This window comes from Macrotis lagotis, chromosome 1 (assembly GCF_037893015.1).
Source record: "Macrotis lagotis isolate mMagLag1 chromosome 1, bilby.v1.9.chrom.fasta, whole genome shotgun sequence".
Lineage (NCBI taxonomy): Eukaryota > Metazoa > Chordata > Mammalia > Peramelemorphia > Peramelidae > Macrotis > Macrotis lagotis.
Genome location: NC_133658.1, coordinates 33718413 through 33739745, shown reverse-complemented (window position 1 = coordinate 33739745; position 21333 = coordinate 33718413). Strand labels below are relative to the sequence as shown.

The window sequence follows — 21333 nt, the reverse complement described above, 5'->3', positions numbered from 1 at the left end:
GGCGGGCCGGGGGCTGGGCCCGGGGGCTGCGCCCGCCGCCGCTTCTTTAAGCCGGGCCGGGCCGCTCAGGCTGCATCCCTCGCAGGCTGGCATCATGCTGTGGCCGCTGTGGGCCGGGCTGCTGCTGGTCCTGGGCATCGCGCTGCTCGTCTCCCGGCTCCGGGGGCTGCTGGCGGGCGGCGGCCCCAACCCCTTCGTTAAGGATGTGAGGAGGCCGCTGGAGGCGATAGTGACGGACCGGGAGGCCCGCAAGAAGGTCCTCAAGCAAGGTGCGGAGCCTCAGTTTCCCCTTTGTAGCAGGGCGCAGCGCCGAGGTGGGGGGGGGGGCGTGCGGGGCGGCGGCGTGGAGCGGGGCCGGGTCCCCCGAAGGGAAACCCCCGCTCCGTCCCGGCTCCGGGCCCGGCCTCGGAGTCCTCACCTGTCCCAGGTGTGCCCCGTGGGGGGAAAGGGGGGCGCCGACGGGGTCGGGGTCAGCCCGGCTCCCCGACCTCTGGCTACGCAGCCCTGCGGGGCCCCGACCACGGACTCGGGAGGCTTGTCCCCAGATCCTGGGTACACGCCTCCTGCCAGCCTGATCTCCCCCTCCCAAGTGACCAAATTCCTTGTGAAACAGAGTTAAAAATTTTAATCAAAATCGCTTTTTTTCCTCTCCCATCCCCCCATTAAAAAAAGCAAACGAACCAAAACTTCTTTATTACAAATAGGCTTAATCAAACAAAACTAATTTCCAAATCAGTCAGATTAAAATGTCCCGAGCCGTCCCCTAAAACCCACTGGCCTTTGGTCCTCTGGAATCCTCCTTGGTCTTCACATCCATCAGAGTTCTTGTCTTTCAAAGCTGTTTGTCTTGACTTTGGTATCATATGAAGTGTGCTCGTGCTTCACTTCTCACTCTGGATCCTTCCAGGCTTCTTTTACAGTATTATATTTATATGTCATACTTTTTTTCAGCCATTTCTTATTGGATGGACACCCCCTTAGTTTGCAGTTTTTTACCATCGCAGCAAAAAAAAAAAGAGCTGGGAGAAATATTTTTGCATGCATGAGGCCTTTTGTTCTTCAGCCTTCTTGGATGGAGGCCTAGTAGTGGGTTCATGATTAAGTAACTCTTGGGCATGGTTGCAGATTGCTTTCCAGAACGGTTGAAGCATTTCACAGTTCTGCCGGCAGGACATGTTGATCTTCTAACATGTTATTTTCCGTTTTTGAGATCTTTGCCTTTGTCACAGATGTACTTTGGAACCTAATTACAGGTGATTTGAGCATTTTTCAAATGACTCAACCCACTTGGGTTTCTTCCTGTTTCCACCATTCCACAGTCAATTGCAAATGGCTTTTATTATAGATATGAATGAATTCCTTAGAGATCTTAAAAATGAAATTCTTATCAGTGAAACTTGTTTCAAAGATCCCTCTCCCATGTTTCCTTTCTAATTTTAATTGCATTGGTTTTGTTTATGCAAACCTTTTTAGATTTTATGTAATCAGTATTGTCTATTTTCTCTCCTGTGATCCTCTCCCACCCATATTTGATCTTGAACTCTTCCCCATCCATAGATGCAGCTAGGTGGTGCAGTGGATAGAACACCAGCCCTGAAGTTAGGAGGTCCTGAGTTCAAATCCAGCCTCAGAAACTTGACTCTAACTAGCTTTGTGACTTTGGGCAAGTCACTTAACCCCTTTGCCTTCCCCTCCCTCCTCAAAAAAAGAACAGCAAACAGATCTAAAAAGTAATTTTTTTCCCTTGCTTCCCTGATTGTTTATGAGACATTCTTTTGTGTCTCTAAGTAATTTATTCATCAATGATCTCTTAATTCTCAGATGTTGTGGCCTAATCCTCCTTGGCTACTACTGGAAAGGCTTTGACTACCTTTTCTTCCCTGGACTTCTCTTTTCTCAGTTTTTGTGACGTGGCTCTCTCTTGGTTCTTCTGCAACCCATCTTACTATTTACACATCTTACTATTTACACCTCAATCCTTTTTGCTGAATCTTCATTTCTGTCACGCCTTTTCCCTCTCTACCCTCTCTCGCTGGGCGATCTCATCAGCTCCCAAGGGTTAAACGATCCCCTCTCTATAGATAATTCCTCCATCTCTTGTTCCAACCCTAGTCTCCTGAGCCCCAGTCCTCTATCACCAACTATCTATTAGATGTGACAAATTGGAGATCCCTTGGTCATTTCCAATTCAATGTGTCTAAAACTGATCTCATTCTCTGTTTCCCCCCATAACACCCTCTTTTTGAATTTTTCTATTACAGTTGAGGGAGTCATCATCCATCTTCCTAGGGTCCCAGGCTTATGACTACAGCATCATCCTTGATTCCTCAATTTAATTATGAATGAATTGTCCAATCTTGTTCTTTCCCTCTTCCCATCTCTTCCACAGTTTCTCTTCTCTCCTCCAGCCATGATCCTAGTTTAGACCGTCATCGTCTCCTACCTCTACTATTATAGCTGCAAGTGTCTTCCTATTCTAATTTATCCTTCATTCAGCTACCAGAGTGATTTTCCTAAAGCTTAGGTTTCATCATTTTCTCTTCTTTCCTTTCTCCCTTTTCCCAATAACCTCCAGTGGCGCCATTTTACTTCCAGGATCTTGGCTTGTGAAGCTCTTCATCCCTTGGCCCCTTCCATGCTTTGCATCCCTTCATCCACTACAGCCATTCCAACCATGCTGGACACTTACTATTCCTCAATTAAAAAAAACATAATAACACAAGTTTTCCTTTATATGCCATCTACTGTGTTCCAGGCCCTATGCTTTACAAATAGGATCTCACTGGATACTCACAGTCACCGTGGGAGTTAGGGGCTGCTATGATCCTCATCTGACAGATGAGGAAACTGAGGCAAACAGGTTCCCTGAGATGCTCCGGGTCACACTAAAGCTAGCAAGCGTCTGAGATCAGATTGGAATTCAATTTTTCCTGACTCCAGTGATGCTCCCTGTCCTCCATGGACCTAGAATGTTCTCCTTCCTCTCCTCAGCCTCTTATGCTCCAACGTCACCTATTAAAGGCAGCCTTTCCCAGTCTCCCAGCTTCCTCAAGGTGACCTTCCATGTACCTATTTCTCTCCAAGTTGTCTCACCCATTAAACTATACACTTTTCCATGGCAGGACTGCTTTTCTGGTATCCTTAGTGCTCAGCACATAGTAGGCCCTTAATCTTGTTCTATTGACTGAGTCCAAGGCTAGTGGTCTCTGCTGACTTGGAAGCCCCATCTCTGCTTCCAGACTGACTAGACCAAGAGACCTTGGGATGCTTCTCAGGCCAAGTCTACCACAAGGGCCTTGGGGATAGGCTAGAGCAATGGAAGTATGGGCTGGGTGAGTGAAGGGATTTGGAAGGCATTCATTGCCCAAGGAATCTGAAGCAGTGGCAGGTGGGGAGTATTTGGCCTAGAGCAGAAAGGCCTTAAGAGAGACATGATGGGTATCTTCAAGTGTCACAAGAGTAACACTGAGAGGAGAGATCAGACATCTGTTGGGCCCCCAAAGGAAGAACCAGAAGCTGTGGGCCAGATTTCAAAGGAGCCGCTATAGCTCTAGCACCAGGAAGACTTCCTCACATTAGAACTGCCCCAGAGTGAACAGTGCCCTCTCAGAGCAACGTCCCTTCCCCAAAGCTGAGTTACTACTTGTAGGATATTTTTGGTATGACCTCATCATCTCCTTTGGTAGGGCCCCTGACAACCTCTCCTACTCCTACAGTTGAGTGGAAAGGACACTGACCTTGAGTCCTGGCTCTGTTATATTGATGTGCAGGCTGACCTGTATCATTGATTAATCTATTCAACATACATTTCTTTCTTTTTTAAAAAATTAAAAATACAATGTGTGTTGTGATATTTCTAATTCTTTGTGACTTAATTCCTTTTTTAATTAATATTTTATTTTTTCAATTACATGTAATGAAAGTTTTTCAACATTCATCCTCATATGTATGCACATTTTTAAGTTATATAATTTCCTTCCACTCTTCCTTCCTATCCCCCCTCTCCTCAGTGGTGAACAGTCAAGTGAATATTTAGGGTTTTTTTAGGTTTTTTTTCAAGTTAATATTTACATAGACATTTGTGTTTAACATGTTTGCAGATTAGTCATTTTTGGTGTGAGGAATTAGGATTAAGGGAAAAGAAAGAAAACCATGAGATGGAAAGAAATACATAAGAGAAATTTTTTTTTCCATCTCAAAGATTTTTATTTATTTTGAGTTTTACAATTTTTCCCCTAATCTTACTTCCCCCCCCACACAGAAGGCAATTTTCCAGTCTTTACATTGTTTCCGTGGTGTACATTGATCCAAATTGAGTGTGATGAGAGAGAAATCATATCCTCAAGGAAGAAAAATAAAGTATAAGAGATAGCAAGATCAGACAATAAGATAGCAGGGTTTTTTCCTAAATTGAAGGTAATAAATAGTCTTTGGTCTTCTTTCAAACTCCACAACTCTTTCTCTGGATACAGATGGCATTCTCCATCACAGAGAGCCCCAAATTGTCCCTGGTTGTTGCACTGATGAGATGAACAAGTCCATCAAGGATGATCATCACTCCCATGTTGCTGTTAGGGTGTACAATGTTTTTCTGGTCCTGCTCATCTCACTTAGCATCAGCTCATGCAAATCCTTCCAGGCTTCCCTGAATTCCCATCCCTCCTGGTTTCTAATAGAACAAAAGTGTTCCATGACATACATACATACATATATGTGTGTGTGTGTGTGTGTGTGTGTGTGTGTGTATATGTATACATATATATATACATATATATATACATATATATATATATACATATATATATATATGTATATATATATATATCACAGTTTGTTAAGCCATTTCCCCAATTGAAGGACATTTACTTGATTTCCAATTCTTTGCTACCACAAACAGGGCTGCTATGAGTATTTTTGTACAAGTAATGTTTTTACCCCTTTTTCATCATCTTTTCAGGGTATAGACCCAGTAGTGGTATTGCTGAATCAAAGGGGATGCACATTTTTGTTGCCCTTTGGGCGTAATTTCAAATTGCTCTCTAGAAAGGTTGGATGAGTTCACAGCTCCACCAACCATGTATTAGTGTCCCAGATTTCCCACATCCCTTCCAACATTGATCATTGTCCTTTCTGGTCATATTAGCCAGTCTGAGAGGTGTGAGGTGGTACCTCAGAGATGCTTTAATTTGCATTTCACATAAGAGAAATTTTTAAAAAGTGAATGTAGTGTTCATTCAGATTCTGTAGGTTTCTTTTGGTTTGGTTTTGTTTTGTTTTTCTTTTCTTCCTCTAGATGGTATTGTCCATAGGCAGTCTGCTAGGGTTAAGCTCTCTGAACTTCTGAGAAGAGCTGCGTCTGTCACGGTTAATCAACTCACAATGATGTTGTTAATGTGTACAGTATTCTCTTGGTTCTACTCCCTTCACTTGACATCAGATCCTGTAATTCATTCCATGTTTCTCTAGAGTTCAACCATGAATGGTTTCTTAAAGAACAATAGCACTCCATAATATTCACATACCATAAGTTGTTCAGCCATTCTCTTAATCGATGGGCATCCCCTCAGTTTCCAGTTCTTTGCCACTACAAATGGAGCTACTATGAATATTTTGAAACATGTGGGAATTTTCCCCAATTTTTTTGTGATTTCATCTGATTATAGGCCTGATATTGGTATTGTTGGGTCAATTGGACATAGTTCTGGATTGTTCTCCAGAATGGTTGGATCAGTTCATAACAATTAATGTCCCAGTCCTCCCACAATCTCTCCAATGTTGATCGTTTTTGTCACCTTAACAATCTGATAGCTGTGAGGTCAACACACATTTCTTAACTGCCCACCTTATGCTAGGTGCTCCACCTTCTCTGTGCTCCTCAATCCCTAATCCTTTGATCTTGCTTGTTTGGACTCTAGGTTCTAAGTTCACCTTTGGGATTCTTAGCTGCTGTTGTCTGATGAGTCCTCAGGCCTTCCTTAGCTCTGGGACTATTGGAGTAGACTCTACCCATTCAGATGACCTATCTGGCCACCCGTGAGACAAAGCTCCCATGTTCATCCTTGTATGAATTGTCTCAGAGGTCACCATGCTCTCTCTCTCCCACCCTTGGTTTCATAGCTTTCTCAGCTAGCCGTGTGCCAGACTGTTTGGATGCTGTGGTGATCGGGAGTGGCATTGGAGGCCTGGCAGCAGCGACCATCCTCGCTAAGGCAGGAAAACGAGTTCTGGTTCTGGAGCAGCACACCAAGGCAGGCGGCTCCTGCCATACCTTTAGCCATAATGGTCTGGAATTTGACACAGGTAAGTTGGGCCAGGGGAGGAACTGCCATCCTCTGATTCAGGACCCCTGGGAGAGTAGCAGCATGGCAGCAGAGGGTAAGGAAGAAAAGGCTGAATTTAGAGTCACTGGCCCAGCAGCCAGCATGGACTGTGCCTCCCATTGCCTCCCTGGCTCTCAGAGAGCCTTATTGGTAAAAAGAGGAAGCTTGACAATGATCTTATTGAAGTGCTGCTGCAGTGGCACCGGATGACACGGATCAGGAATTAGGAGTGACCAGACTGAAGCAGACACAGTGGTCAGCTGACGCTAGGCTAGCAGGCCCCTCACCTCCCCAGGGACTCTTGTTTTTCTTTTAGTCCATAAGAATTCTCCATAGCCTTGGTCAAGGTTCAAGCTATAGCTTCTGGGCCAAGTTCAAGCTACAAGCCTTTTGAAAGTCCAAGGACCAAGACTGGGTGGGGACTCAAAGACAAGCAAAAAGAAGCAGGCCCTGCCTTCACCAAGCTTACCTTCTAATGGCCTCCTTCTCTAAATGAGAGATTGTGAGTGATGCTCACTAGTGGGAAAGGGCCGGGGGAGGTTGAGACTGAGACGATAGAGGAATCAGTGGGGCCCAACTGGAGAGTTAAACAAAACAAACCAAGGTTTTATCCGCCGGTCACTTGAATTATCTCCTTTGGTCTTCACAACCACCCTGGGAAGTAGGTGCCTCTATGACCCCATTTTACCAATGAGGAAGCTAAGGCAAACAGATTAAGTGACTTGTCCAGGATCACTCAACTAGGGAAGTATTTGAGAGGATTTGCACTTGTCTCCCCAACCTCACCACATGCTGAGCTGCCGGGTGAAAACTGGCTGGGCTTGGGATTTTCTGTTCTCGAAGACTGATCCCAGGGTTGATCTGTATGAGGGGAAGTTTGGGAGCTTCCAGTCACCTTCTTGGGGCTTTTGACTACATTCTCTAGCTTGGGGGGGGGGGCTATGGACTTCTTCAACAATATATCCATTCCCTGCCACTGTTTGACAGGGATCCACTATATTGGACAGTTACGTGAGGGGAGCTTTAACCGCTTCCTCCTGGACCAGATGACGGAGGGCCAGCTGGACTGGGCTCCCATGGATTCTCCCTTTGACATCGTGGTGCTGGAGGGACCTAACGGCACAAAGACGTTCCCCATGTTCTCTGGGGAGAAAGCCTATATTCAAGGCCTCAAGGACAAGTTTCCTAATGAAGAAGACACCATCGACAAGTTCATGAGGATGGTGAAGGTAAGACTGGCCTTACCTGGGAGGAGTACCAGGAAGGGCCAACACTGACCTCCAGGTGGAGGGTAGAGATTGGGCAGTGATACCACTTCTGGCCCCACCTGCTTCTCCCTAGGACCTTCACAGACCACTGTGGGCTCCCAGGAAGATTCGATCTGGCAGCTCCCACCAAGTCATTTCATAGCTATCTGCCTCAGTTTCCTCTTCTACAAAATGAGGATAGCACCTAGTTCCCAGGGCTGCCAAGTCATGTAATAAGTGCCTTATAAAAGCAGCTTTAGTTTATTAGGTCAGCCCCTGTCCCCCTACCCTGAAGAAAGGGGGTAAAGGCAGCTGAGATTTGATGGAGGGCAGGAAGCTCAGGACAGGTTGGGAGCATTGAACAGAGCTGTGGGGAGTGAGCCTTCTGTGTGGTCTGAGGACAGTTAGAGTGGGAGGGGACATAGTCTGAGGGCCCCAGATAAAGGGGGGTGGGGACCATGAATGGGAAGAGGAGCCCCAGATCATGTTGGGAAGAACCCTGAAACAAATATCTTTCTCTCCCCAGTTTTACCCTGAGTGGAGCAGGTCCCTGGGTTCCCCTGGGAACAACCCTGGTTCTTACTAAGTTAAGGATCAATGAGTCAAATGTCCAAAATGGAGATTTTTCTTTCTAAGAAATGCTTGGGAGGGACACCCCTTTAGGCTATGCATCTCCCCCAAACTGCTTAGTGTTTGACATCTGATCCTTGTCACTGGGGTCTCTTTGGCTGGCAGGGACTGAGAGGTGGTCACTTTTTTCTCTCTGGGTTCCTCTCTTTCCTCAGGAGGTAGCAAAAGCAGTTCCTCACATGGCCATACTGAAGATCATCCCTCTGCCAGTGGTGAGGCTGCTGGATAAGTGTGGGGTGCTGGCCCATTTCTCCCCTTTCCTGAGAGCAGCCACCCAGAGTTTAGATGAGGTCCTCAACCAGCTGTCTGCCTCCCAGGAACTCAAAACTGTGCTCAGCTACATCTTCCCCACCTATGGTATGGACCCTGGGCTCTGGAAATGCTTGGGGTAAGGGGGACAGCCAGGGCTGAAGGGGGGGATGGCCTGCATAGATATGCTGCTGGTCTCTTGGTTCTTGCTTTGTTGGACATGGATGGAGAGTGGCTTATATGGGTGACTCTTAGGAGTCTAGGCTGGAGAAGACTGGTCGTTTGCTTTCTCCACCATAGAATTTTCCTTCTATGCTCTGGAGCTCTCGGTGGCCTGTGAGATGTGACTGTCATCTTTCCCTGTGATCTCATTTTAAACTTGGGGGGAGAATTTTGCCCCAGAGACTACTGAAGTTCCCAGGTTTAATTGGTGATGAGATTCCTTGATAGATCAGGGCTTGGGGGAGATTCTGGTGCTAGAAGTAAACTGAGGAAGCTCATTTCAGAAGGGGTCATCATCCTGGCCTGAGAGGTTGAGTGCCAAGCCTAAAACACTCCCTTGTTTTTCTCCCACAGGTGTTCCCCCAAAGAATGCCAGCTTCTCCATGCATGCCATACTCATCGATCACTACCTGCGTGGAGCCTTTTACCCCCGGGGAGGCTCCAGTGAAATTGCTTTTCACCTTATTCCAGTGATTCAGCGGGCTGGGGGTGCCGTCCTTTCTAGGGCAACAGTAGAGAAGGTGCTACTGGATTCTGCTGGAAGAGCCTGTGGTGAGAGCTGGGGGTGGGTGGGACAGCCTCAGGAAAGGAGGCAAGGGAGGAGGCACCTGGGTAGAGGCTCCCAGGTGCAGGTGCCTGCTGCTGTATGGGGATGAACACTGGGAGCTGCAGCCAAAGTGAGGGACTTTGAAGGGACACATTAGAGAGCAGGACACTGTCAAATCCTTCAATGATGATATAGTTATTGAAAGTTTCCTTTGTGTGAAGATAATGTTTTGTCCTTCATTCTTTTTTTTTTTTAATTTAAGGCAATGGGGTTAAGAGTGACTTGCCCAAGGTCACACAGCTAGACAATTATTAAGTGTCTGAGGTCACATTTGAACTCAGTTCCTTCTGACTCCAGGGATGGTGCTCTATCCACTCTGCCACCTAGCTGCCTCTTGTCCTTCATACTTCTTGCCAGTTTTTTTTTAAGTTTTTGCAAGGCAATGGGGTTAAATGACTTGCCCAAGGTCACACAGCTAGGCAATTATTAAGTGTCCGAGGTGGGATTTGAACTTAGGTCCTCCTGACTCCAGGGCTGGTGCTCTAGCCACTGCGCCACCTAGCTGCCCCTTGTTCTTAATTCTTGAAGAAGACCATGACATCAGGGAGGTGGTTGCTAGGATAAGCACATGAACTGGATTCACCAGTCTCACTTTCTCCTCTGGAGCCATCTGGGTCCAATGGCCAGATAGAAATCAGGATGACTGGAGATGGTCCTGGATGCGAGGCAATCAGGTTGAAGTGACTTGCCCAAGTTCACACAGCCAGTAAAGGTCTGAGTCTGGATTGGAACTCCCATCCTCCTGACTCCAAGGCCAGTGCTCTATCCACTGCACTATCTCGCTGTGTGAAGATACTCTGCTAAGGGCACCCCAGTGAATAAAACGTGGGACCTACCTTCAGAGAGCAGAGAATCAAACCAATCTAATCACCATACTTTATAAATATTCACTTTGCAAATGCCAAGACAACAATGAAACTGCCTTACCCTCAAAGAAATGCCATGCTATCTGAAATTATATGTACATTTAGAAAGGGCACACCAAATATTGGGGAGTGCTAGGGATAGGAGCACATGACTTTGGCAGGAAAGTTTTCATGGGATAGGTGGCATTCCAGTATGGGTGAAATTGGGGCAGAAATGGGAGCAGGGAGGGGGCATGATGCCAGGAAATAGCTTGAGCTATTGAGCAGTCCAGTTTTACTGCATCCTGTAGTATCTGATTAATAAATGAACTTTTATAAAGTTCTTATAAAAGTCTAATAAAGAATCCAGGAAACAGGGTGGCCCTGTAGATGGAGTGCCAGACCTGAAGTCAGAAAGACTTCTCTTTCTGAGTTCAAATCACTTACCAACTGTGTGACCTTGGGCAAGTCACTTAAACTCATCTGTAAATGAACTACAGAAAGAAATGGCCAACCACTCCAGTATCTTTGCCAAGAAAATCCCACATGAGGTCTCCAGGGGTCAGACATTGTAAAAAAGGACTTGAGCAAAAACCCTCTATTGGGTTAGAGTCTACATTAACTACTCAGAAAGAAAAAGGGAAATCAGCCTCTGCCTTCAAGGGCTTGTGATTATCCACACTAGATATATCCCAAGAGAGGGAACGGATTTTCAGAGGGGAGAATTTAGCAGCTGGGGGACTAAGAAAGTCCTGTAGAAAAGGGCATTAGAATGAAGTCTTTTTTTTTTAAGCTTTTTGCAAAGCAATGGGGTTAAGTGGCTTGCCTAAGGCCACACAGCTAGGTAATTATTAAGTGTCTGAGGTCGCATTTGAACTCAGGTCCTCCTCACTCCAGGGCCAGTGCTTTATCCACTGCGCCACCTAGCCAAGAATGAAGTCTTAAGGAAAAGTTTTCAAAAGAAAAACAGTAAGATTTAACAACTGATTGGAACTGTGAGATGAGTAAGAGTGAAGAATGGGAGATGACTTCATGCTTACAAGCTAAGCTGCCTGGGAAAATAGCTGATGATTTCCTCAAAAGTAATGGAGAGGTTCAAAAGACAGCTGTGTTTGAGGAGAAAAGGAATGAGTTGAATTGGATGTGTTGGATTTGAGATGCCCATGGGATCTCCTCTTTATCATGTCCCCTGGACAGTTGATGATGGAGGACTGGGGCTCACAAGACTAGGGATAGATAGATCGAGAGGTGTTGGAATCATCATTAAGCCCATGGGAGTGAGTGAGATCTCTCTCTCTCTCTCTCTTTTTTTTTTTTTAGGTTTTTGCAAGGCAAATGGGGTCAAGTGGCTTGCCCGAGGCCACACAGCTTGGTCATTATTAAGTGTCTGAGCTCAGATTTGAACCCAGATACTCCTAGACTCCAGGGCCGGTGCTCTATCCACTGCGCCACCTAGCCGCCCCTAGTGAGATCTCTAAGGGAGAGAATGCAGAGTGAGAAGTTCCAAGGCAGAGCTTGGAGAACACCAAGTGGGAGTACGTATGACCAAAATGAAGATCCGGGAAAAGGGATGGAGGAGAAGACGGAGAGTAGAATTAGAACCAAGAGAGAACATTTCCAAAAGCAGAGTCAGATGCTGCAGAGAGGTGAGGGAGCTCTAGATTTGGCAATTAAGAGACCATTGGTAATTTTGGAAAGGTAGTTGTAGTCAAATGATGAACCTGAGAACTGGATTGTGGGGGAATTAGATGAGAGTGAGAAGAGGGGAAGTAGAGGCACTGAGGGTAGACAGCTCTTCCAGGAGCTTAGCTGAGAAGGGGAAAAGAAGCCAAGTGCCTAGCAGGATAGCTGAGGGAGGAAGAGATGATCCTGTGAGCATGTTTGTAGGGAGCAGGAAGGAAACATGGGGGGGGAGATGTTGAAAATGTGAGAAAATAGGCATGAGAGTGGGGATGGCATTCTTCTAGAAAAGACAGTGTCAGAGATCCATGGAGAGGGATTGACCTTGGCAAGGAGAAGAGGCAACTGGTCAAGCAGAGAATTATGGAGGAGATTGGGAAGGGCAACATCAGAGGTAACTTCAGATGAGAAGGAGCTTGAATGAATGAATTTTTCAGTGACACACAAGGGGAGATCTAAGCTGAGAAGGGCAGAGGAGAGGCTACTGTGGGATGTTTGAGATGAGAAGAGGAAGCTTGAGTCAACCACTGGTGAAAAGGATAGGAAATTTGAAAGTCACATATAGAAGCATTGGGGTGGCTAGGTGGAACAGTGGATAGAGCACTAGCCCTGGAGTCAGGAGGACCTGGGTTCAAATCTGGCCTCAGACACTTAATAATTACCTAGCCGTGTGGCCTTGGGCAAGCTACTTAGCCCCATTGCCTTGAAAAAACCTAAAAAAGAAAAGGAATAGAAGCATTGCCTTTCTTTGTGAGAGCTCAGTTGAGATTGAGGACATACATTTGCGGGTAAGGGAAGGGGACCATGAAGAATTCAGTTGACTCACCCAAGGTTGGAGATTAGGATGGGAGGAATGTATGGCCAGATGGGGCTGATGGGGGGAATGGGGGGACAGGGTGAGGGGTCACAGAAAGGATGAACAATGCAGCTAAGAGTCGTAAAGCATTGGGAGAAAGAGAATAATGAAAGTTCTGATGAGTTCCAGAACCTTCCTGTACTTGGAGAATGTTTCAGATGCAGGACATGACCCTACTTGTCCTGTCTGCCCATCACATGAAGGGGAGGAGAAAGTTATGGAAAAAGAGGAGATTGAGCAACTGGGAAGTGAGGGGATTCGAGGGAACTTCCCTAGAGTGAACTGGGTCAGAGAGGGAGATTGTCCTGCAGGCTGTTAGGCAGTGGGTTCTGAAATCTTAATTTGGTTCCATGTAAATAAGCCCTGAACTTCAGAGAAGGATGATGACCATGGAGGGACAGACCAGGTGGCAGCGGGGATCAAGGGTTATCTGTCTCCTCCTCTGGAAGCAGTGAGATGAAGAATCTAAGGACAGTGCCAGGGGGCTCTGCTGGTGGGATGGGGGCTAGCCCTCAATCTATGGCTCTGTGTTCTCCTCACCCCCCCCCCCCAGAGACAGGCCAGCAGTGCAGGCCTGGGAGGCCCTTCTTGTACCCCTCCTAACACCCTAGGGTCCATCTTAAGGCTTCATGCCCATGCCTTTCACCTGTGGCTCTGCTACTAGCAGACCCCAGTACTTTAACCCAGTCATTGAGACTTTAGTGTGAAGGTGGGATGAGAGTGCAGGCTTTGTTAGTGCATCGGACCCTATGGAGAAGGAGGCTGACTATAGTTTGGGGAGCAGCGGTGCCAAAGAGCTCTTCATCTGCTGTGTGGTTTTGCCAAGGCTTCTCCCTGCATGGAAGACGGGGGGCCTTTGGAAGATGGGGGTGAAGGGTCAGACCTTTGTGCTCTACAGCCCAGACATGCCCTCTCCTCCCTTGCTCTGCTTCCTCATCCAAGGTCCTCTTTTTTGCAGGTGTCAGTGTAAGGAAGGGCCACGACCTGGTGAACATCTCTTCTCCCATCGTGATCTCTGACGCAGGAATCTTTAACACCTATGAACACTTGCTGCCTGAGCCTGCACGCTCTTTGCCAGGTAACAGCTGCTTGTCCTTCCCTGCTATGCTTCCATGCTGGCTGTGCCACCTAGGCTGGGCCTGGGGTCAGCTGGCGGCTTCCCTTGCCATGGCCCTTGAATCCCAGTCCTTCTCATCCCCTTCCTGGTACATGGCCTCCTCTTCCTGTCCATCTCTCCCTCTTCTCTTGGGCATCCACCTGCTAGTAGGGAGCATTTGATGATGATCTATAGATATTCTCTCATTTGAACCTCAGAACAACCCTGAGAGGTAGTTGCTATTTTTAACCCCATTTTGCAGATGAGGAAACTGAGGCAAATAGAGGTGAAATGAGCTGTCTAAGGTCACACAACTTGTCTGAGATTTCTCTGACAGAAAGCAGGGCAAGTTTGGAAGCTGTGAAGCCCTTGGGCTCTGAACCTCCACACTCCTTCACATCCTTGTGCACAGGCAGAACAGATGATGGACTGATATTTATAGAACTTTGTTGATGCCAATACCTCTCCAGCTCATTCATGCATTTTTAGTGCCAGACCTGGCCTGGCAGTGGAAAGACAGAAGGTTCCATGACAGAAAGATATGGGGGAAAGATATTAAGTTCAGTTTTGAGTTAAGATGTCATCCAATTCAAGATATCCAGTAGGCATTTGGAGGTGTGAGATTGGGGGCCAGGGGGTCAGATCTGGGCAAACAGTTCTGAGAATCATTTGTATAAAGATGACGATTAACCAAATAATATAGAGGGAAAAGAGAACACCCAGGACAGTTCCCCCACTGTTAATGGGCATGGTTTAAGGAGACTGAGAATGGCCCACATCTGGGAGGAGAACCAAGAGAGATAACCCAGAGAGAAAAGGGTGATCAACAGTGCCCAAAGCTGCAGAGAGGTCAGGAGGAATCCAAAGAGTTTATTGGTAACTTTGGAGAGAGTAGTTGTGGTTGATGGGCGAGGCTGGAAGCCAGACTGTAGAGAGTTCAAAAGAGAATGAGAGGAGAGGATGAGGAGGCAGCTAGGGTAGATGGCTTGTGGGAGGAGCTGAGCCACAAAAGAGAGGCTATGGGATGACAGAATGGACCAGTCAAGTGATGAGTTTGTTTGAATGGGTGTAGGCAGTAGAGAAATCATCAGTAGAGGAGAGCTTGGAGATCAATGAGAGAATAGGGTTGATGGAGAAGAGGGGATCGAATGGGCTCATTTGCATCTAGAAGGGTTGCTTTGGCAAGGAGAAAGGCCTCGTCTTCCCATGAGACAGAGACGAGGGAGGAAATGGTGGTGGAAGATGGGAGTGATGCAAGGAGGAGGAGATGGAAAGAAGGACCTTAGACTATTATTCTCAGTTGCACCAGAATCTTGGAAAAGATTGGAAGTATGGTCGTGGTGAGGGGGATAATGATTCCATGTCAGAGACATAAAAGAGGGGAAAGGAAGAAGCATTTATAGTGCTGTCTGTGCTTTACAATTATCTCATTCCTGTGGTTATTATCCCCATTTTGCAGTTGATGAAATTGAGGCAAACAGATGACCTGGGGTCATGCACAGCTAGTGAGTGTCTGAAAACACAGTTGAACTCAGGGTCTCCCCGACTCTAGACCCAGGGTTCAATTTGCTACCCTTCACTCCTCCATCCAAGGGTTGGCACAGTAAGGGTCTATGCAAGCTTCTCTAATTGGATCCAGTCGATAGAGTTTCATGGATTTCTCCAGCTTCATTCATCAGCACATGAATAGGAGCAAAAGGTGGGGGGGCATGATCATCAGGATCCAAGGCTAGAGTTTGTTAGGGCAAGCAAGATCTTCCATAGGTTAAAAAGGGCAGGGGACTGTAGAGAAGAAGACAATGTAGGGTGAACTGAGTCACCAAGTAGTCACAATGTATAAGGAAAGAGAATCTCACCAGGGTAGGTGTGGCCTGGAGACAATCTGATGGGTTTGGGGGTGCTAAACAGAGAGGGGTGGAATGACAACAGTCTTATGGATCAGATGAGCATGACTGTGAAGCTTGTGAGGATGATGGCAGCATCCAAGAGGTGATCATATCTGTAGACAGAGGAGTGCTGGGAAATGAGTGAACAGAAAAATTGAGAATGGGGGGATTTGCAGAAGTATCAATAGATGTGTTGAATGCTCTTGGGCTGAGAGTACAAAATGAAGGGGAAAGGCAGCCTGTGACACAGGGACTGAACTCACTGGGGAAGGAAGAAGAACATCTTGGAAGTCTGCTGGTAACTACTACCAGAATCTTGATTGGGTGATAGAAAGGGATTGATGTCCGTTGCAAGAGACAAGGTTCCTCTGAGATGAGATGCGACAGAGGGAGAGCCTGGAAGTGACAGTGGGCAAGGAGGGTTCCGGCTCCCCTCCCAAGATCAATGGGCGGTGGAGTGAAACTGGGTCATGGGGGAGAGGGAGAGGAGCCAGGACTTAATGAGGGAGAAGATAGTGGGAGCAGGGAAGAAGTAGGTGGGAATGAAAGTTAGTTTGTTGTCTGAGGAGCAGGTCCTCCAGCAGGTACAGTCCACTGGCTGGAGAGTTCTCCAGTTGGAGGATTGGGATGGGCTGCGGGCTTGAGAGGGATGGGACTAGGGGAGCAGTCAATGGTTGAAGGAGAACAGCAGCTGGAAGCATTGAATCCCTGGGATGGCTTGTGGATATGACTAATGGGAGTATGTGAATCATTGAGGAATGACCTGAAGCAGGTTATCCTTGCCCACAGGCCATAGCCTCTGCTGGATTTGTCTGAGGGCTCAAGGATCCGTGTGTGGCTGGGAAGGGAAGGGAGCGTGGAGGTGTGTGAATGGGGCAAGATGTATCCTGTGGTGTTGGAGAGGCTGCGACCCAACCTCAGTTAGGTTTATGAGGTCTAAGTTACTTCCTTTCATTAAGATTTTTAATTTCTTTGCTGATTACTAATACTTGTGTATTTATATAAAGAGGTCTTAGGCTATGGCTTCTAAGGGGTGGAACCTTTCTAGGATTTGGGGAATTTAGGGGAATTCCCTGAATATTCTTCTTCCTAAGTTGTGCCTTTTTTGGGGGGGCGTTGCAAAGCAATGGGGTTAAGTGGCTTGCCCAAGGCCACACAGCTAGGTAATTATTAAGTCTGAGGCCAAATTTGAACTCAGGTCCCCCTGACTCTAAGGCTGGTGCTCTATCCACTGTGCCACCTAGTCACCTTCTGTACCTATTCTTTATGGTACTTAGCTTGTTAAATAAATAGGTAACTTATTTTCTGTCTTCCTTTTTTGGGGCAAGGGAGGGGAATAAGTCTCTGTTAAATTCTCCTATACTAAGGAATTTACAATATTTTTCTGATTTGATCCTCACAACAACTCTGGGAAGTAGGCTGCTATTGTCCTCATTTTACAGTTGAGGGAACTGAGACAGACAATGGTTAAGTGACTTGCTCAGGACCACACAGCTATAAGTGTCTCAGTCCAGATTTCAACTCAAGTCTTCCTGAGATTGCTGGTCCAGCAATGGGGTGCTTTCTATATCATTCCTATATTTGAAGCCATGATCTTGATATCCAAATTTAGATTATTTTATTAAGTGCTATGAAGTGTGGGGGCAGCTAGGTGGTACAGTGGATAGTGATCCGGCTCTGAAGTCAGGAGGACCTGAGTTCAAATCTGGCCTCAGTCACTTAATAATTACCTAGCTGTGTGGCCTTGGGCAAGTCCCTTAACCCCATTGCCTTAAATAAGTAAAAAAAAATTCTTAAAGTATAATGAAGTGTAGTCACAGAAGTAAAGACAGGCTCTGCTCTCAAGGAGTTCCCACTTTAACTGGAGGCACAGTCCATGGGAAAGATAGTGAGGCCCCAGATCTTATAGGGCTTCGGGCCCTCTAAGAGCGGTGAGGGAAGGAGAGAAGGGAGAGCCATCCTCGGTAGTGGTGGGCACAGACAGACTGGCCTGAGTCCTCATCCTCTTGGGCAATGCCTTCAAGAAACTGTTCTTTGGCAGGTGGCATTTGTCCTCACCCTAATCAGCATGGGTTTGTGGGAGTGAGGCTCAACAAGTCTTGAGAGATTCTTCACCACCTGTTAGAGCTTGCCATAGAAAGACACCAGTGCTCCAGACTGGAGTGCCTCATTGACAAATGGCTTCCTCTCTAGCTGCTGATGGCAGATCCCATTCACTTGGTTATTGCTTGGAGGATAAGGCTCTGCTGCTTCTGCGTCTTTGGGAAGAGCCTCATATCTATTGCTTAGCTCCTTTACGTTCTTCTCCCCTCTAACCTCTGGACCCAGGTCAAGATTTCCCTCTGGCTCTTCAGTTCCTTTCTCAAGTCCCTTGACTTTTCATCCATGAAATATTTTGGAAGGTAGGAAGTGTCCCTATCCACTAATAAAAAGAAGCCAGGTGTCCAGCGCATTGTCCCACAGGTAAGGTGGCTAAGTTTCAATCACCTGGCGAGCTTCTCTGAAGTCAATGACTTTGACCAACCCCACTTGGAGGCAGATCTATGGCCACCAATCGGTCTCTGGGTCCTAAGGTCGCTGGTCTTTTTGACAGGGATAAAGACTCAACTGGGAATGGTGCAGCACGGCCTGTCTACACTTTGTATCTTCGTCTGCCTCCAGGGCTCCAAGAGTGACCTGGGTCTGGAAGCCAACAACTATTATGTCTACTTTGACACCAACATAGACAAGGCGTAAGACCTAAAGGAGAATTGGGGATGGTGGGGTAGCCCTTGATCTCCCTCCCCTTTCCTAAAAGTTGGTCAGGAAAGGGGTCTCAGATTAATTCAGAATCCTGGAGTCTCCACAGCCAGGTTTTATTCATCCTTTTCGAGGTCAGATCTCCTAGAAGTTCCTATATCCCCCCCTTTTTTTTGCCTTCCATCTCCTAAGACAGCTTCCTCTTTCCTTAGTTGCCTTACCTGTTTAAGTTGTCTCTAGCAGTATTTTTTGGGTCCACAGCATCTGTCCAGATGCCTTTCTATTAAGTTGTCCTATTTGGGAAGAGTGAGTCCTTGTGAAAGGATAAAGCTACCCCTCAGAGGATAGAACTCTGTATTTAAGGATTCCATCGATTCAAACTGATTCAAGAGGAACCAGTCCTATGGTTGACCTTTTCTTTCCTCCCCATAGGTTGGAAAAATACGTGTCCCTCTCCAGGGAACAAGCTGTGGCACACATTCCCTTTTTCTTCATTACCTCAGCATCAGCCAAAGACCCAGCATGGAAGGACAGGTTCCCAGGTGAGGCAGAGGCCATGGAAGAGGGGAAGGGAAGTGGAGAGAGAAAGACCCAGAGCTAGGTAGAGTGACCTTATCTCTGTCTCCTCAGACAAGTCAACACTGATTATGATGCTGCCCGCCTGCTATGAATGGTTTGAAGAATGGCAAGATGAACCCCAGGGCAAGAGAGGGAGTGACTATGAGGCTCTGAAGAACTCCTTTGTGGATGCTTCCATGTCTGTTTTGATGAAACTTTATCCTCAATTGGAGGGAAAGGTACTGGAATGGAGGGAAGAGAGAGAAGAGGATGGGTCATGTGAGTGATAGAGGAGGAGCTCAACTTTACCATTTCTCTCCTTGCCTTGGTGCAAGAGAGAGGGTTCCTAAAAGAGTGTCTCAGCTGGGGGGAAGGGAATATAATCACAGGCATCTGTCACGACTGGAGAGACTGAAAAGAGAAGAGGTGCTGGAGGGGACCCTCCTGTGCTTCCTCTCCTCAGCTACCTTCCTCATCTTCTTAGGTGGACAGTATTTCGGTAGGGTCCCCACTGAGCAATCGCTTCTTCCTGGCTGCCCCCCGTGGAGAGCCCTATGGTATCGACCATGACCGGAGCCGGCTGCAACCCCATGTAATAGCTACCCTCCGTTCCCAGAGCCCTGTCCCCCGTCTCTACCTAACAGGTAGGTCTTTGCAAGGATTTCTGCTGTTCCTCAGTCCCTTCCCATAACTCTATCTCCCATGTGGAAAGGGAAGGAGAGGAGAGGAGAGGGGATGGGAGGTCAGGGCTGCACCCCTCTCTCTCCATGAGGTGGGAGCAGAGACTAGACCAGAAGCCAGACCCTTCCTATCATGGTCTGAGACCCGTAGCAGCGACTCTTATCACTTGACCTGGGACTCAGATTCAGAGAATCTGAAAGAAATTCCATGACAACATGTCCACAAATGCTTGCTCATTCTCAAGTCACAAATGAAAGGCAGACCCTGCCCTCTTTGAGCTTCCAATCTAATTGGGGAGACACTGGGCAAGAGTCAGGAAAAGTGGGGGAGACTGAGGGGTTACTTAGTGTAGAAGCACCTTGCTTAGCTCCTCTTCATTCTTCTCCCCTCTAACCTCTTGATCCAGGTCAAGATTTTGATAGTGGCAGGCACAGACAGACTGGCCCAAGCCCTCATCCTCTTGGGCAATGCCTTCAAGAAACTGTTCATTGGCAGGTGGCATTTGTCCTCACCCTAATCAGCATGGGTTTGTGGGAGTGAGGCTCAACAAGTCTTGAGAGATTCTTCACCACCTGTTGGAGCTTGCCATAGAAAGACACCAGTGCTCCAGACTGGAGTGCCTCATTGACAGTCAGGGCAGCAGACCCATAACAGAGGCCAGTCTCTGCCCTTTACAAAGGAATGCATTAGGAGATGCTGGATATTCCAGCCTTCAGCCCTCCAGGCAGGGGTCTTGAGGCTGAGGGATGATGGGGTGTCAGTCAAGGCTTGAGTGAGCAGCTTGGTGATGAAGTTAGAAGTGATGACTCAGCCTGGTGGGGCAGCTTGGCCCCACAGATATACACCCTACTCTGTTAGGATGACATGACTTCCATCACCCTGCTTTTCCCTTTGCCTTCCAGGACAGGATGTGGTCAGTTGTGGTTTTTTCGGGGCCCTCTATGGGGCCATATTGTGCACCAGCACCATCCTGAAGAGGAATGTACACCAGGACGCCATACGACTCTGGTCTCAGGTCTCAACTTCTCTGCCCAAGAAGATGAATTAGCAGAGTCCAAGTGAACCCTTTATGACAAGGCAGTCCTCCGTCCCAAGTGAAGCTGAGAAAGCAGAGAAGAGTCCGGGACCCTTGACCATATAATCTCTAATAGAACCCAATACCTACTACACTAGGCCTTATGGGAAGGAGGAACCACTCAATAAAGAATAATAATTTTAATTGGAATTGTTGGCTTATTTCCAGTGCATGCTCCAAAGTGAAGTTCTCAAAGTCAAATTCCTGAAGCTCCCCTTGCTATGCTTTGGGGGTGATATTACTAGCCCTACTTCTGTGACTTGGATCTTTGGGACTGGCTACATAATGCACAGTAGTAAATGACCAAATAATCTATTATTAGATGAATTCAAACTTTTGGGTAAGAACTCATCATTTGACAAAAATTGCTGAGAAAACCGGAAAGGAATTTGACAAAAACTGGGCCTAGACCAACATCTCACACCAGATATCAAGTTAAGATAAGGTCAATGAGAAGCAATACATCTTTGACTGCAAAGGAACACGTGCCCTTTCTGAATAAAAAAGGTGTCTATACCAGACACCAGGAGAGGAGAAACCACACTCCATATCATAGCACCTTGAAAGCAACATTGCTAACCCCAAAACTAGCCTGAAGCTTTGGATGGCGCCTCCCCTCACCAACTTTAACGTAAATTTAAA

At 47.0% G+C, this 21333-nt stretch overlaps 1 protein-coding gene across 1 annotated transcript; it reads left to right on the top strand.

Moving 5' to 3' along the window:
- Nucleotides 1-35: 35 nt before the first annotated feature.
- On the top strand, nucleotides 36-20835 carry LOC141495233 (all-trans-retinol 13,14-reductase-like). Its single transcript, XM_074196343.1, has 11 exons — nucleotides 36-269; nucleotides 6118-6300; nucleotides 7308-7549; nucleotides 8353-8554; nucleotides 9023-9220; nucleotides 13615-13734; nucleotides 18232-18370; nucleotides 18810-18919; nucleotides 19008-19174; nucleotides 19420-19579; nucleotides 20519-20835. The coding sequence occupies exons 1-11, from the start codon at nucleotides 95-97 to the stop codon at nucleotides 20662-20664; spliced, it is 1842 nt and encodes a 613-aa protein (XP_074052444.1). The 5' UTR covers nucleotides 36-94; the 3' UTR covers nucleotides 20665-20835.
- The last annotated feature ends 498 nt before the right edge of the window (nucleotides 20836-21333 follow it).

Coding starts and splice junctions, on each gene's coding strand:
- LOC141495233 (XM_074196343.1), top strand. CDS start 95: ATGCTGTGGCCGCTGTGGGCCGGGCTGCTGCTGGTCCTGGGCATCGCG. Junction 270..6,117: donor CAAGAAGGTCCTCAAGCAAG/GTGCGGAGCCTC, acceptor TTGGTTTCATAG/CTTTCTCAGCTAGCCGTGTG. Junction 8,555..9,022: donor CTACATCTTCCCCACCTATG/GTATGGACCCTG, acceptor TTTCTCCCACAG/GTGTTCCCCCAAAGAATGCC.